At 41.8% G+C, this 17012-nt stretch overlaps 1 protein-coding gene across 8 annotated transcripts; it reads right to left on the bottom strand.

Annotated features, from left to right (window-relative positions):
* Window positions 1–375: 375 nt before the first annotated feature.
* uimc1 (ubiquitin interaction motif containing 1) lies at window positions 376–16417 on the bottom strand. Of its 8 annotated transcripts, none has more exons than XM_061962648.2 (21): window positions 16172–16417; window positions 16049–16104; window positions 14488–14609; window positions 14332–14416; window positions 11333–11451; window positions 11109–11226; window positions 10835–10989; window positions 7397–8047; window positions 7153–7277; window positions 6183–6273; window positions 5999–6103; window positions 5593–5639; window positions 5303–5472; window positions 5178–5218; window positions 5045–5117; window positions 4666–4962; window positions 1602–1674; window positions 1425–1527; window positions 1300–1348; window positions 1122–1155; window positions 376–832 (listed from the first exon to the last, which is right to left on the bottom strand). In XM_061962648.2, the coding sequence occupies exons 3-21, from the start codon at window positions 14593–14595 to the stop codon at window positions 667–669; spliced, it is 2610 nt and encodes an 869-aa protein (XP_061818632.2). In that variant the 5' UTR covers window positions 14596–14609; window positions 16049–16104; window positions 16172–16417; the 3' UTR covers window positions 376–666. The 8 variants fall into 8 exon arrangements, with proteins under 8 accessions (XP_061818632.2, XP_061818631.2, XP_061818630.2 ...); XM_061962647.2 differs by having other exon boundaries at window positions 14488–14615; window positions 16032–16104; XM_061962646.2 differs by having other exon boundaries at window positions 14488–14615; window positions 16172–16416.
* Between the last annotated feature and the right edge of the window lie 595 nt (window positions 16418–17012).

Consider the following 17012-nt stretch of genomic DNA (forward strand, 5'->3'; position numbering starts at 1 on the left):
TTTTTTTCTAAAATATGCATTGAGGTTATAAAGTGTTTTATCTGATCTACTCGATTTATCAAACTTGTCGACAGATTACTTGATTACTAAAATAACTGCCAGATGCAGCCCTATTGCCAAGCTAAAAAAGCCTTATCCTATTTTTAATTTGTATTTATAATTTTGTTTCGAAAATACAGAAAAAAATATATTTTAGAATATTTATTCATTCTGATCACAAGTGTTAGCTTGTCTAAGTTTTTTCAATATCATTCTATATTTTAGTGAGCTAATGTGCAATACTGACATGCGTTTATCTCAATTCAGCACAGGATGTATTTGACCACAGAATGCTTTTTGTAGCAATAAGCTCAAGGAAAAAACAACAACAATAAATGCACTTAATTGTGTGTTATATTTAAATCAACGCCCAGCATTTTAACAGCAAGGTGCATTTTATGCACATTATATAAAAAAAAGCAGGGAATGTTTTAATTTGTGAAGAGGTCGCCTACAGTAAAGCGCACAACGTTTATAAATATGCAGACTGAGACATTGAATGATGGTTCCTCTTTTTTTGGAAGAGTCTTCAAGTTCTTGCATAAACATTTGTTAAAAAGACTGAGGTTAGTCAGAAGGCATCGAGATGTTTTGCCAGTTCTCGCCGTCGTTATTAAAAGCCGATCTTCACCTTCGTTTTTGGCTCGGCTTCTTCAGTCGCTGCTGCCGCTTGAAGTCAATCAGACAGTCGGTGGCTTCTGAGATGGGAGTGAAGGACTTAATGGGCGAGTTGCTGATTGCCAACATGGAAACCCCTCCCGGCTCTTCATCATTCCTCAAATCAATGACATCACTGAAAGTAAAAACACATACAGATGATGAAAACATTATTGTACAGTATAATCTATTGAGCGCTAAACAAGAAATTATGCCTTTAATTGTGCTTCTTTGCTACTCTGACACCACTCACTTGACATAACATCAATGACGTTGTTGAAGGTTTAACATTTCGGGCATGTCTGTTTTCCACCCTGTTTACTCTATGGTGCTAAATAGCTATTACATATCTGGAATAGCTTGAAGGCTACAACCTGTCAAAGGCTCACAACATTGTAATTGAAAAGTAAAGACAGCTTACTCACACTTGCTGAAGTTTGGATCTGGACTGGCTGGCTCCTGAAAACAAAAATATTAATGCAGTTTGGGATTTGTTCTCTAAAAATGTCTCTGTAGCTGATATTTGGAGCTTATTTTGGACTCTACAACTAACCGGTGAATCAAACAAATCTTATCATTCCAATTTTGTTTTGTTGGGCTTACCTGAATCACGGTTGTCTATTTGCTCCAGAGCCGACAATAGATGTCCTTTCTGTATGGTTAAAAATACGCTATATAATATGTAACAAAAGTAATATTTGGGCTCAGACTGAGGTAGCGAGCCTTACCACAGGGATCTTTGGGGCCGGCTGTTGGATGCACAGCTCTGTGTGCATGGCAAACTCTCGCACGGGTACGTTTTTTTGACAGACGTAACATTTCTCCTGGATTCTGTGGGAAATCCATAATTAATCATGAAAAAAAAAAAAAAAGACCTGCTGTGAAACAGGTTAGATGCTACTTACTTGACAGTGCTGCAGGCATTGCCCTCCTCCTTGGTTACCCGCCTTTTCCTCTTCTTTCGAGGCGTCAAAGACACTAAAAAAAGAATCAACAATGCATTGACACTGACATCTAGTGGTATAAAAGTGACATCTAGTGGTATAAAAGTAGTATAACAGCCCCTAGACGGACTGGATCAGAGTAAGCTTTATTGGTAGAGCAATACAAATAAATATGACTAGTATTTGAATTTTAAAATTGGTTGCGGGTGCACCATTGACCACATTCACAGATGCTGTATATAAATGATGAATGGGTTATACTTGTATAACCCTTTTCTACCTTCAAGGTGCTCAAAGCGCTTTGACAGTATTTCCACTTTTATCCATTCACACACACATTCACACACTGATGGCGGGAGCTGCCATGCAAGGCGCTAACCAGCAGCCATCAGGAGCAAGGGGTGAAGTGTCTTGCTCAAGGACACAACGGACGTGACTAGGATGGTAGAAGGTGGGGATTGAACCCCAGTAACCAGCAACCCTCCGATTGCTGGCATGGACAAGAGTATAGGGATGTCATTGACACCTACAAAAAGTGAAATTGGTTGTTATTTTATAAGTAACTAAGTTACATTACAGGTTACTTTTAGCAGCTGCTGACAACACCACTTAACACCTCAACATAAAAAGTGACCAGCGGTTTTTCCAATTGCTTGTATTCTGTCACGTGACTTTTTCTCAGGAAGAGAAAAAGAATGGTGGTCAACCAAGCCAAGATGGCTGTTGTGCAGCAAGCAGCAGGTGAACTATCGGAGTACGCAAGGGGCCTAGATCTTCCAACAAAAAGCAGATATGAGCAAAAAAAAATCTAAATATGCAATGGAATAGATCTCTATACTTTAGCAAAAAATGATTTGTTGAGTGATATTAAGGATTATCTGTCAGTGGAGTTCCCAGACATGTTGAACTATCTTGTGCTCCAGACGTTATTCTAAACAACAGAACAGATGAAAACCTGGAAAAGCATGGGGGTCTACGACTTCTTTGTGTGTGGCTGAGTCAAGAAAATTTGTATCAACACTCTACTGGATAAGCAGATTTTTATTGCTCGGGTAAGGTTGCATTTCATGATTCAACTTTGCGTTTTGCGAGGACACGTCCATGTAAACAAACTAGAGCGACGAGCACCCGACAGCTGACACCCGTGACTGCATATCCATTTAACAAACTAACAATTACTGAATCATTACCATATTTGATTTTTGTCCTGTTGTGACACATTTGTGTACAGAATAAACAAGAGGGGAGACGTAGAAGAACCTTTCCTACCAAAGTATCATTGAACCTGACTTACTGGTTTTTATTTGTTAAAAATTTAAATACTAACAATATCAAGATAAAACTTAAATGGGAAATACTAAAAGAGTTAAGTTTATTAAAAATATATCAAACAAACCTATTTCATAAAATCTTGCACTCTTTCGCCCTTCTTGATTACCTCTCGAGGAACTCTTAAGAAACATTTACCCTTTTCGCGATTTGAACGGTTCGTACAGCCAAAAACAACACATTTTTCTTTGAGAAAGGCTAAATGACGCCTAGTACCCATTGACAACAGACGCTGGCTTGACCACCACACACATTTAATGAGCAGGACGTGAACTGGGCGTGACATCATGTAAATCCAAGCAAGTCACTATATTGGAAGTGCAATTTCAACAATAATTTCAACAATGTTGATTAAAGTTAAACTTAAAATCTTTTTCCTGAAACATACATTTTTTGAAGTAAAAAAACACAAAGACACTGATTTGATTTAACATAAATACAGTCTTTCTTAAATTCACTTAACATAAATACTTATTTACTTTGGGCACCCCCGCTGTAGAGGCTAGTTCTTTGTGGTCACTTTAATTCTAGTACTGTAGCATATTTGTTCATTTTATGGTCACATACTGTATGAGGTTGTCTAACGTCAGCGCCAGAAGTCGTAAAAGCAGCTGTTCACCTGGCGGGTTTTTAATGTTTGATTGAGAGGGGGAGAACTGGGAAGTTGTTTGGGCCAAATTGGCTGACCACCTTGTTGTTTTATCATATATCACTGCCTTGTCACATGTAAATGCTTTGTTTTTTATCCACAATAAAACAATACTTGGGAGCAGTGTTCACAGACTCTATTTGGCTTGTTAGCTTCCTGTCGCAGGCGAGCGAGCGATGGTTATCATAGTTGAGAGAATGGAGTTGTTATAGGTTGGATGCTGGAAATTGTTTGATGTGTGGAAACAGTCAGCCTTAATGCATTGCCTCAGGTAGATTTTTTTTTCATGTGCACATCATGCAACGCCTGTTTGCAATACAAGGTGTCAAGATCGGTGGGGTGTGAGGCTGATGTGAAGATGTCACCAGCATAAAGTGGACAACAAACTTTAATATTGTTGTCATTAGCTGACAAGAAATCAAAATAAAGGTTGTATTACCAGCAAGAAAATGCCAATTTATCTCCTCCCTTGCGTGCGTAGTATGTATTACACGTGACTCGTCCTCGTGCTCAAAACGTGACTTGTCACAAGCATGACATCACTCCCCGAGACACAAGAAAAAAGTAAATATACTTTTCTTTTAATTGAGGAAAAAAAATAATATAGTAATGCACATTGACTTGACTGTAGTCTGATTACTGGTTTGGAAATAGTAACACATTAGATTACTTGTTACTGAAAAATGTGGTCATAATAGAGTAAAGCATTACTTGCATTACAGGTTGACACACATGTAGGATAGAGGATTCTCAATCCATAGTCTTTCTTTGCCTCCTTTCTCAGAGCCATTTGTGCGTAACTGTGCAAGTTTGCACGCACATTTCAAGCGTACTAAATAAAGACACAGGACAGTTTCAGTCTTGATAGAGCACATCGAGATTGCTAAATTATTAAATTTGAATCTCCCTACTCAATATTGTGGACGTTTTGAGAATCAGCATATACCGTACATGAAAACAGACATGCTAAATTCACAAGTTTTAATAAAAATAAATTTTTGTTAGATAAGGCCCAAAGTGTATTTGTGCTGTATAGAGTATTCCAACCTTGCAAATATTCAGGATCAAGCATGTTCTCGTCCACGGTGGCCGCCCCTTCCTCGCCATCACAGTACGCCGCATGCATCTCGATCTTGCCGATGGGGAATGTTCCTTGACAAATCGGACACTCCATGTTGACCTCAGGGCTTTCCTGAGAGAGGCCAACTGGATCCAACTCAGGCGAATGTGACCTTTGACAGCTTCTTCCCAAATTCTGCTCCTCCCCCTCATCAGCCGAGGCGGGGTTTCTTTCAACAAGTCTGCCGACAAAGTGATTTGCCTGCTCGTCTCCGTTTGTTAAAACTGCAATCAGTGAGATAAAATAGTTTTTTTCCCAGATGTGGTTACGGCTTTGTTGCACCACCCCGAGTTTTAAAAAGCGTACCTTCCATCTCCTCCTTTTCAGCAGCCAGATCAGCACATATCTTGGTAATTTCACCACATTCAGGACTGTTTGGCTACAGATAGAAGGTTTATTATTTGTTATTTGACATATTGACATTTTAATTGCAAGTCACCTTAGAAAGATCTGTAAGATCTTCATCGCTCAGTTGGGTTTCTGCAGTTAAAAGAAGGACAGTCATTAAGCATTGTGAGCAGAAACTATGTACGTCTGTAAGTGTAGTAAAATATATTTCAGTACCAGGACAAACCACGCAGTTGTCAGTACCCAGCTGATCTTCCTCTCCACAGTCAGTCTCATCATCCTCTCTCTCTTTTTCCTCAAGCTGCGTTCCCTCCTCCTCTTCAGGCTCAACTGGAACGCTGTCAACGTCCTGACTCAGCTTTTTGTCCCTCAGTCTGAGACCACGCCTACAATAAATCATAAACCGCATCACTCACAGCTACGCAAAAGGTTGTGTGGAGTAAACTACTTCCTGTGATTTAGACTTTAAGTCAAAGATACAGAAAAACTAGCAAGCAGGTTTTTACCTTCGAAGAACTTTGTGACGTTCAGATGATTCAGGTAAAGGGCATGTCTGAGAAAAAAATTTGAATAAAAAAGGCTAACAATACACCTTTTTGAATAAAACAAAAAGCTCTGCTAACTATCATCCAGTCAGCTATAAAGCTTGTAGCACTGTAGCTCAGATAGCTATGCAATTGTTGCTAATGTTTCCATCATCCTATCTTACTCTTATGTTGTTGTATGTGATATATGGCATTTATTATATCGGATGAGTGCAGTTACTGTGTAAAAAGTGGATAACATGCATAATAGCGCTTCTGGGATTGACTGGTGTGTACAAATGCAGTAAATTCACAATAAAGCTACTGAGGCACTAAACAGCATGTTGCCGGTAGTGCTTACCACTAACTAACTTACTAGCAAACTCACCTCTGGCTGCGGCACGATGCCATCCCCCCACTCAGCCTTCCTCAGCAGACTCCTCTGAGCCTCCTTCAAGCTCTTCTCATACACCTCCATCTGCGCCAGAATCACCTGATAAACCAGATAAACACATGAAATAATAAAATGTTTCAGTTTTTGCAGAACTGGATGATGATGCTAATGTAACAACCTGTGTGTAGGCGTCTGCATCCAGACCTCGTGGACAAAAGGGAATGCCCCAATAGTAGTGAACCGTTGGCTGGGTGGAGACAGACGTCTGACTGGAAATAAGACATACATCAAGGACATCAATTGCCACTATTTTAAGTGAATTAAATAATATTATAATGAGATACCAAAATTATTAAATAATTACAATATCATGTTTGTCGATGTCATGACAATTCCTAATGTATTGAGTTCCCAAAATATGACCTCTTAATGCAATGTTGTTGTCTACCCCTATTAGTGCTGCACGACTATGGCCAAAATAATCACGATTATTTTTTATCAAGATTGTAGTGTGAAACATGTATAATAAATGACAAAATACAATAATATAGAGTTATTAAGCGTAACAAATGAAAGGGGTCCATCAATGCACAATTACAATTCTGCAGTCCCTGGATCCATACGCATGCGCAGAGGTAGGAGATGCATCAATTCTAACAGACCGTATGTCTTGCCAGTGTTCGCACTCAATGAAAACTGTCTCCAGACTTTACTTAGCATGATGGCTAGCTGCTAGTGGGACTCCAGGGACACAAGTAAAACAGTGTGTTGTGCAGGTGTCCCCACCTGTCAATATTTAATATTAGCAGTGCGGCCTGTACCGGACGCCGAGGACTTCGCAGAAGTGAAACAAGTTTGTTAAGGAGGTCGGCGTGGTAATGGCGCTCCGTGCCGATACACAATGACCACTGGTGAGGGCAACGCCACTATTGTTTTTCTGTCGCCGCGGCTATGAAAGTGCTTCATTTGATATGCAGCGGAGCCTGCCTTTTAAATGTTAATATTGCTTACAATCACCCTCATTTTAATCGTGGCATCCTAAATCGTGATTCAAATGTTATTAATTGTGCAGCCCTACAATTGTTGTTAGTTCTCGTTAAAGGTTGTGTGCTGGTTGTGCAATATGGTGAAGTGTATGAAACGTTTACCTGCAGCTTTGGGTATTTGTCTCTGGGGTGACTTCAGCTTCAGCCAGGTGGTTCAGACCGGCCGCTTGGTCTCCAGGAGGAAAACGCATCTCCTCTGGAAAAACTGGACTTGGTGAGCTCACCAGCTGGACGGTAAAATAAAAACACAATCAACGTCGTATTTTATAGCGAATATATGCTGCATATATTTTCCTGAGGGAACTCTCCTGAAGGAATCAATAAAGTACTATCTATCTATATCTACCGTCTCTCTCTGTTCCTCATCTTCTTCGGACCAGCGTAGCGTCATATCACTGGTTAGCGCCGCTTCCGAAGTTCCTTTGGAAACGTCGTTCGGCACCAGCGCAGCTCCTCGGTTTGTTGAGAGGACTTGCTCCCCATCTGTTTCCAGTAAGACACAACTTTCTGAGTATGTCCGAGAGTCTTTGGAGGAAGCAAGGTGCTTGGCGGGAGCAGGGCTCCTCGGGAATACCGGGCTTTTAGGCGGACAGGATGTGAGCCTCACAGATGGGCTCAAACTCTCTTCAGAGGAGAAGTTTACGTCTGATTTTTTTCTCTCTGGATAGAGAACTTGTGAGTCACAAGTACCTGCCGGAGACCCGCCATGCTGAGTGTCTCTTCCAAACACCGGACTTTTTAGATAGTCGCCGCAGTGCATTTCAGTATCGTCGCCCTGATCTGACCCAGAGAAGAGGGGACTTTTGTGACACACCGAAGACAAGTTTTCAGGTACACTCAGCTCAGCCTCGAGTTGGGAGCACAACACAAACCCGGGGGACTTGCAAGTCTCCAAAAGGTAGTGGTTTATTGGGGAGAGGGTGACCTTGGCTTTGCTCATGGGAAAGACGGGGGATTTACAGTGCTGGTAGTCGTCGATCTGCGTGGAATCACAGCTCTGATTGATCAGGGAAAGAAAACAAAATGTGTCATATGACAAACAGCTAGAAGTGTAACTAGCCATAAACAAAAACGTTGTACACACTTACTGATGCTATTCAATGAGAAGGTGTGTCTTTTTCAAAAATCTACCAAAGCAAAACCAAGTGTAACGCAAATAATGGCTAAAAATAGTAATTGAGGTAAAGTTGAACAACATCAAAGCGAACTGACACACAAATTGACCATGTTATCAGCTGAGACACCACAGATGCCCAGATTTGTGAAAATTCAGGTCATCATTGATCAAGTATTGTAAAATAATTTTGTTGATTTATAAAACCAATAATGCTGATCAACTTCTAGGTTGTTCTAATTAAACATTGTTTTGTCCATATGAATCATTTATAGAGGTAGGAATCTCTTCCAGCAAGAAGCTGTTGTAGTCATACATTTAAATCACAACTTAAAGGGCCCTGTTATGCAAAACCAACTTTTCTTACTTATTGGTACTAGTTGTGTATTTGGGAACTGCCTAAGACCTGAAAATGTGAAAGCAAACCATGGAGGCATTGTGGAACTATTAATAAAACAATCTTGCCTAACTTCATACTCCCGGGAAACCAGTCGTTTGGAATTTCCCCCTGGTTACATTTTTGCCATTGGTGAAATCAACAGATTATCCATACATCCTAGAGATTTACCCAAACTGCTCTATTTAATAACTTATAAACGCACGCTTACCTTAGCTAAAACTAATTACTACACCAATCTCATCCGCCTCAATAAAAACAATCCTAAATGTGTTCAGTACAGTAGCATTGCTAACCCAACAAGGGACTCCCCCCAGTAGCTCCACCTACTCGGCTAATGACTTTATGAATTTCTTTAATAAGGAAATTGAACTCATTAGAAAGGAGATTAAAGATAATGCGTCCCAGCTCCAACTGGGTTTTATGAACACATATTCAAATGTATGTACGACTGATATTGTCCTCCAAAATAATCTCTCTATTTTTGAAGAAATAACATTAGAGGAACTCCTGCAACTTCTAAACATGTTTACTTGACCCACTTCCTGGGAAACTTACCAAGGATCTGTTTGTAATATTAGGACCATCAGTGCTAAATATGATTAACTTACCACTTTTCTCTGACACTGTTCCCCTAGCATTCAAAAAAGTGGTTATTCATCCTCAGCTCAAAAGACCTACGGTAACCTCGATCCTGACCTCATGGTAAACTACCGGCCGGTGTGCCACCTTCCCTTTATCTACAGAATTCTCGAAAAAATTGTTGCACAGCAGCTAAATGAACACTTAGTGTCTAACAATTTATGTGAACCCTTTCAGACTGATTTCAGGACAAATCACTCTATGGAGACAGCCCTCGCAAAAATTACTAATGACCTATTACCAACTATGGATGCTGATGCGTCATCCGTGTTGCTGCTACTTGATCTTAGCGCTGCTTTCGAAAACGTTAATCATAATATTCAATTAGAATGTGTTTATGTTGTGTTACCCCGCACGCACGGAGGGAGGGGGGTTTGGTGGTAGCGGGGGTGTATATTGCAGCCCGGAAGAGTTAGGGCTGCTTGGGATTCTGGGTATTTGTTTTGTTGTGTTTATGTTGTGTTGCTGTGCGGATGTTCTCCAGAAATGTGTTTGTCATTCTTGTTTGGTGTGGATTTACAGTGTGGCGCATATTTCTAACATGTTAAAGTTATTTATACGGGCACCGTCAGTGTAACCTGTATCGCTGTTGGCCAAGTATGCTTGCATTCACGTGTGTGTGCGTGCTGAAGCCGCACATATTATGTGACTGGGCCAGCATTCGCTGGACTGGGTGAAAAGCGGACATGACGATTTTTGGGTGGGGCACTGAATTTGAGAGTCTCCCAGAAGGGTTGGCAGGTATGAGAATTAGCGGTGAATGCGGTGTTACTGCGGCACCGCCGCTGAATATAATCGGCGGGCCAGCTCTAGTGTTAATTTGATATCGCCTCAAGGGCCAAGTGAAACTACACGGCGGGCCAAGTTTGGCCCGCGGGCCAGAGTTTGACACCCATGAGATAGAAAATGGATGGATGATTGTGCTATGGCGCCATCTTTTGGACGCGTTCGTTCACTGCAGGTGTTGCAGGTTGAAAATATATTTCCTGTTTTAATGCCTTGAACCAAAAGTAAAACTGTCCATAGGGTTTCTGCTAGAAATGATTCTTCATTTATCACTCAAAGCAATATTTATAAGTTACACAATTTAACTAAAACAATTCGTACTTACTAAATTGTCCCATGTGTAATGTCTGTAGGAGTGTTTTCATGCATATTTGTACGCGCTATCGTAATGTAATGAAGCTAACGTCGTTAGCATTAGCCACTCCGCTAACATGTCTACGAGTGTCTGTTATTATCGTTAACTTACAATGGCAATCTTTTTCCATTGTTTAATTTTCACACATTCCTCAGTAAATTCACCAAAACGTCACGGTGGAGTTTTTGAGTCGGTTTAGTTGATTGAAGAGCTAGCTTCCGCAGATAGTGGGTCCATGACGATGACTTCTGTTGCGTTTGATCAGCCATTTTACTGCTGTGCTACAGAAACCGTTTGGAAACTATTGAGATATGTAAATAAACATTTTCAAACTATTTATGTGTAAATAACTCATTTCACAACGTATTTACCTGCGGCTTATAGCCCGGTGCGGCTAATATACAGAAAAGTATTTTCTTCTTCTAAAATTTAGTGGGTGTAGCTTATAACCCGGTGCGCTCTATAGTCTGTAGAATATGGTAAACGTTACCTGAGGTGAGTCCAAAAGTCCAGGCAATGACTCCGAGCTGCTGGGTGATGCCCGAGAGCAGATTTGGTGAGTTTGCGTCAACTCTGGCGGAGGGTTTTCTCCCCTTTTCTTCTTTTTATTGTCGTGACTTTGTCCTTTTCCTTTCATTTCTACAACTACAACACCAATACATACATAGGTCAGGAGGTTTAGCTGAACTGAGTGGCCTTATTCCTTGCACAGAAGCAAGCAAATGCACATACAAACCAAAGTAGAGGTCTTCTCCTTGACCCACCTTGGCTCAGGTTGGCACCCGAGGTGCAGAAATCTCCTGACGCTGTCACGTTATTGTTGGACTGTGCTGGAGAGCACCACGTCATCGAGGAGTCTTCTTCCATCAGCATGCTCTGACTCTGGGAAAACAAATATGACAGTAAAAAAAACAACTATCTGCAGTATTTAAAAAACCTATTGATGTATTAAATGTGTACTAGCAAATTGATGGATGGATAAACTCACACTTTCTTTGATAGCGTTCATCATGGCTTCTTCTTCCTGCTGCACTCTGCGAGCGCTGACGTTGGCTTCTTGAGCGCTTAGACGCAAAGCCAAGGCCATCATCTCTTCCTCTGTCATCTCTGAGCAAAAAAGTCAATTGTAGGCCATTTTTTGTTTTCTTTTTTTAGAAAGAATATTTACTGTCAAACAATAATTTTTTGAATCATATTGATCAGAGAGTTGCTGTGGATTAATTTCCAATAACAATATGAATCTTGTTTCATTTTACCTAAGCAAAAAGTCTAAAAGAAGAGTACACGCGCAACGCCTTTAACATGATGTTCAAAATAAACATTTGTCCACTCGGGGTGCAATGACTATTCGACATGGTCGATAAAAAAATGTGTCGCCGACAATTATTTGTCGACAATAACCATGAAAAATTTCTGGGCGTGAGTGGGTTCCTGACGCCACATGCAAAAACATCGCCAGTTAAAACATGTTAAGTGTGAGACAATTTTCTCCTAATCTTGTTAAAGACATGAATACATTGCTTATTTTGCATAGTTTTTTCTGGCAGTGCATCTGTGATACACGAGCATTTAAAGCGGAGGCATGATGTCGGACATCTCAAGGGAGGATGCGGTCTCAACTCAGTAAAAGTGTTAGCTTGTATCTTACTCGCTAGCTAACAAATGTGAGTGAGACGTGTGTGAAAAATAACTTCAACTATCATTTTAGCCAACGCCAGCCATCTAAAATGTAAAATTCAAGTACTTTTTAAAGCAGCGTAAATTTGCAATGCAATAAAAAAAGGCACAACCACAAATGCTAACGCACACACAGAACACACAAACAACCTTTAGGCACCAATGCGATGGTATCATGGGACGGCGTGGCGCGGTGGAAGAATGGCTGTGCGCGACCCGAGGGTCCCTGGTTCAATCCCCACCTAGTACCAACCTTGTCATGTCCGTTGTGTCCTGAGCAAGACACTTCACCCTTGCTCCTGATGGGTGCTGGTTAGCGCCTTGCATGGCAGCTCCCTCCATCAGTGTGTGAATGTGTGTGTGAATGGGTAAAATGTGGAAGTAGTGTCAAAGCGCTTTGAGTACCTTGAAGGTAGAAAAGCGCTATACAAGTACAACCCATTTACCATTTATCATAAGATTAAACATACAAACTATTAGATTGCTAAAACGTTAAGAATTAATCAATGACACAATTCTTTACATTGAGTCTATTAGAGTTCTAAACCTGCCAGGAGTTAATCAATAGTCAAAATACCAGTATGCAGCTTTTAAAACACCATCCATCCATCATCCACCCATCTTCTCCTGCTTATCAGAGGTCGGGTCACGGGGGAAACAGCCTAAGCAGAGGAGCCGAGATTTCCCTCTCCCCAGCTACTTCCTCCAGCTCCTCCCAAGGGATCCCGAGGCATTCCCAGGCCAGCCGCGATACATAGTCCACCTATCGTGTCCTGTGTCTTCCCCGTGGCCTCCTACTGGTCAGACATGCCCTAAACACCACTCCAGGGAGGCATTCGGGGCCGTACCACCTCAGCTTGCTCCTCTCGATGTGGAGGAGCAGCGGCTTTACTCTGAGCTCCTCCTGAATGACAGAGCTCCTCACCAGATCTGTAAGGGAGAGCCCCATCACCCGACAGAGGAAACTCATCTCGACCGCTTGCACCCGTGATATTGTCCTTTCGGTCATAACCCAAAGCTCATGACCATAGGTGAGGATAGGAACGTAGATTGATCGGTAAATTGATAGCTTTGCCTTCTGGCTCAGCTTCTTCATCACCACGACGGATTGATAAACTGTTCGCATCACTGCAGATGCCGCACCGGACACTGCTTGGCCTGATGGTACCTGTCCGCTGCTTACGGAGTCCCACAAGCCAAAAGGACCCGATAGGACTACTTCATCAGCTTGACAGGACCCTCAACACTACCAGTGGGGTCTGGGATTACTGCCACGACAGGCTCCAACCACCTTGCAGCCAGATCTCGGATCGGCCGCCTCGACAATAGAGGCACGCAACATGGTCCACTCGGACTCAATGTCCAACGTCTCCCTCGTGACATGTTCAACGTTCTTCCGGAGGTGGGAATTGAAACTCTCTCTGACAGGAGACTCTGCTAGACGTTCCCAGCGGACCCTCAAAATGCGTTTGGGACTGCCAGGTCTGACCGGCATCCTCCCCCACCATCAGAGCCTACTCACCAAGAGGTGGTGATCAGTACAAAAATCTGCCCCTCTCTTCACCCGAGTGGCCAAAACATGGGACTGCAAATCCGATGACAACCACAAAGTCGATCATTGAATTGCAGCCTCGGGTGTTCTGGTGCCAAGTGCACATATGGATACCCTTATGTTTGAACATGGTGTTCGTTATGGGTAATCTGTGACCAGCACAAAGGTCTAATAACAAAACACCACTGCGGTTTAGACCTGGGTTGCCATTTCTCCCAATCACGCCTCTCAAGGTTTCACTGTTGTTGCCAATGTGAGCGTTAAAGTCCCCTAGCAGAATAAGGGAATTACCTGGGGGAGCACTCTCCAGTACTCCCTCTATTGAATAGAAAAAAGGCGGGTACTCTGAACCGCTGTTTGGGGCGTAAGCACAAACAACAGTCAGAGCCCATGCCCTCACCATGAGGCGCAGGGAAGCTACCCTCTCGTCTAGTGGGTAAAACTCCAACATACAGGCTCTGAGCCGCGGGGTAGAAAGTATTGCCAACCCTCCCCGTCGCTTCTCACTGCTTGTAAGGCTAGAGTGGAAGAGAGTCCAGCCCCACTCGAGAGACCTTGTTCCAGAGGCCTTGCTGCGCATAAAAATGAGTCTGAGTAGATCCAGCCGGAACTCCTCTTCTTCGCGCACCAGCTAAGGCTCCTTTCTCATCAGCAACATGACGCTCCACGTCCCAAGAGCGGCAAATGCTTGATTGATAAGGTTGATGCATTATTCTAAATCGAATAAAAGCAGGCATAGTGTCTGTCAGTGCGTCTACCTTTAGGTTTGACTTTGTTTTTCCTTTCTTTTCGCCGTTTGTCCCTGGCGGAAAGCGAAGGCAGAAGCAAAGTTGAGTTTTCATCCTGTAGCAACAAACAAACACAGCCATTAATAACAACCCATTTTATCAGTGCAACAATTTACACTCGCTTACCTTTTCCTCTCCATTATCAAAGGCTTCATCTTCCTGTGTGTCTTCATTCAACAACTGGCTTTCAGGGTCAATGCACCTGCTTGTGCTAGTTTGCTTCCTCTGAGGCATATTGCTCGGTTAAACTGTTACTTTGCAAAACAAACACAGATAAACAGAAACTTGACAACACTTCTCAACTAAAAAAATATTACAGCATTTAGGTGTCACTGTCATTCCTGACTAATAAGTGAAGAATAGGGACGGCGTGGCGCAGTGGGAGAGTGGCCGTGCGCAACCCAAGGGTCCCTGGTTCAATCCCCACCTAGTACCAACCTCGTCATGTCCGTTGTGTCCTGAGCAAGACACTTCACCCTTGCTCCTGATGGGTGCTGGTAGCGCCTTGCATGGCAGCTCCCTCCATCAGTGTGTGAATGTGTGTGTGAATGGGTAAATGTGGAAGTAGTGTTAAAGCGCTTTGAGTACCTTGAAGGTAGAAAAGCGCTATACAAGTACAACCCATTTATCATTTATGTACCGGTATTGAAAATACTGCGGTATCACAATCATCAAAATAATTCCGTAATGTAACATTTACACACACACACACATATATATATACCGTATTTTCCGCACTATTAGCCGCACCTAAAAACCACAAATTTACTCAAAAGCTGACAGTGCGGCTTATAACCCGGTGCGCTTTATATATGGATTAATATTAAGTGCGGAAAATACGGTATATATAAAACGATATTTATATATATATATATATATACACACACACACACACATTATATATATATATATATATATATATATATATATATATATATATATATATATATATATTGTAGTAATAAATATGATAAGAATATCTGAGAATTATATCTGTGTTCAATTACACTAAAACGTGTGTTTATTCTAAAACATTTCTGCCACTTCATTTTACAAACTATGGCATTTTAAGTCTGTTTATTTGAGGGGGGTTGACACAGACAACAATGATATCGTACCGTAGCCATAATATCGTGATAATATTGTACCATGAGATTTTGTTACAATAACATCTCTAGAAAGAACTGTCCATTGTGTCCATAACCAACCAATCTTAAAATAAAAAAAATATCAGCACCAAATAGAAAAATAACATTTAGTCATCAGTATAAATTGACTGTGAACCGAGTTAGGTGACTAAAAAGAAACGACACTAATGTATGTTAAGTAGCACACACACGCTGTGACAGATCATGAGAACAACATACTTGAAGGACGTCAACAGTACGAAGACAACTATTTGGGAACGTAAATACTTACCAACTGTTGACAAACGGCACCATACAGCCCGATGGCCATTTAGTACAAGGCTTTTGTACGAGTATATTGGTATATAGCTCCACTGGGTTAACGCGCGTATCAAAAACAAGGACATATTTAACATGGGAGAGCTACTAAAAGCATGCTATAGTAGCAGTATCACGAGTAAGGCTGGGCGCATAACAAGACAGCGGCGGCGACGACCTGCACATGAAGTTGACCAAGCTACAAACTACAAACAACAAACTTACATCAAAATGGAGTTTACCTTGATGTCCTGCTCTTCTTGCCATCAAAGTGCAACACACAAAGGGACTTGCGCACCTTTGGTAACAAGGCTAATTTGGTGATACACACTCGGCAAGTACTAGACACGGGAATTGTGCCCTACCTAAATCCACACCATTACACCAGGAAGGAACACGCGCTGTTAACTGAAGTTAATTGAGCCGAAAATCACTCACGGCGGAGTTTTTGCCTCACTTTCGCGGCGCCATGTTTGTTTCGCTCTGCGTGGTCACGTGACGACGACGTCAGCGCGCCTATGTGACGACGCCTTCCAAGACAGTCGGAGAAATCAACTCTCCGTCTGGGAATCGATGTCCCATGTCCAAAGTGGGAACATTAGAGAGTGGGGTAGGTTGTAGCACGGCTTGGTTGTCACGCTCATTAATGTTTCGCCACTTGAAGGCGCCGTCTTTCAAACTGAAGTAAGGAAATACAGTTATCTCCAGTTCCCTCAAAGATAGTCCTTCTCAAATAGAGGGGCGGACCCAGGCGGGCGATGCGATGCCGGTAGGGGAGAAGGGAAGGGAAGGGGGGTGGGGGGAATAAACACATGACAATTCCACCCAGCCAGGGACGTGCACATGATTATAGAGGGGCAGGGGCTCAAAGTCAGAAAAGGGCAGGACATTTTTTTTGGTCCTTTGCACAATATGGAAATTAATGTAAAATTAAATGTGCTAATAGGAAGCTAACTACTTAGCTGTGTGTCCTTTGTAGGTAAAAGTGATTGCCATTTCTTTTGTGTCAACAAATTATTGTCATAATGAGTTAATTCACATTATCATAGGCTTGGAAGACATGAAAAGCAACAAAACACTGGTTTATTATTAGGCTATTTATTGTTAAAGATAAGCACTTTAATATTGAACATTGAACAGTGCAACATGAACTTTGAAAAAAAATACAAAAATAAATACTCAAATGGAAAAAATATTCAATGAGAA

Source organism: Nerophis lumbriciformis, linkage group LG09 (assembly GCF_033978685.3).
Source record: "Nerophis lumbriciformis linkage group LG09, RoL_Nlum_v2.1, whole genome shotgun sequence".
Classification (NCBI taxonomy): Eukaryota; Metazoa; Chordata; class Actinopteri; order Syngnathiformes; family Syngnathidae; genus Nerophis; species Nerophis lumbriciformis.

Coding starts and splice junctions, on each gene's coding strand:
- uimc1 (XM_061962649.2), bottom strand. CDS start 14,595: ATGCCTCAGAGGAAGCAAACTAGCACAAGCAGGTGCATTGACCCTGAA. Junction 8,048..10,834: donor GACTTTTGGACTCACCTCAG/GTAACGTTTACC, acceptor CTGATCAATCAG/AGCTGTGATTCCACGCAGAT. Junction 5,473..5,592: donor CGTCACAAAGTTCTTCGAAG/GTAAAAACCTGC, acceptor GATTTATTGTAG/GCGTGGTCTCAGACTGAGGG.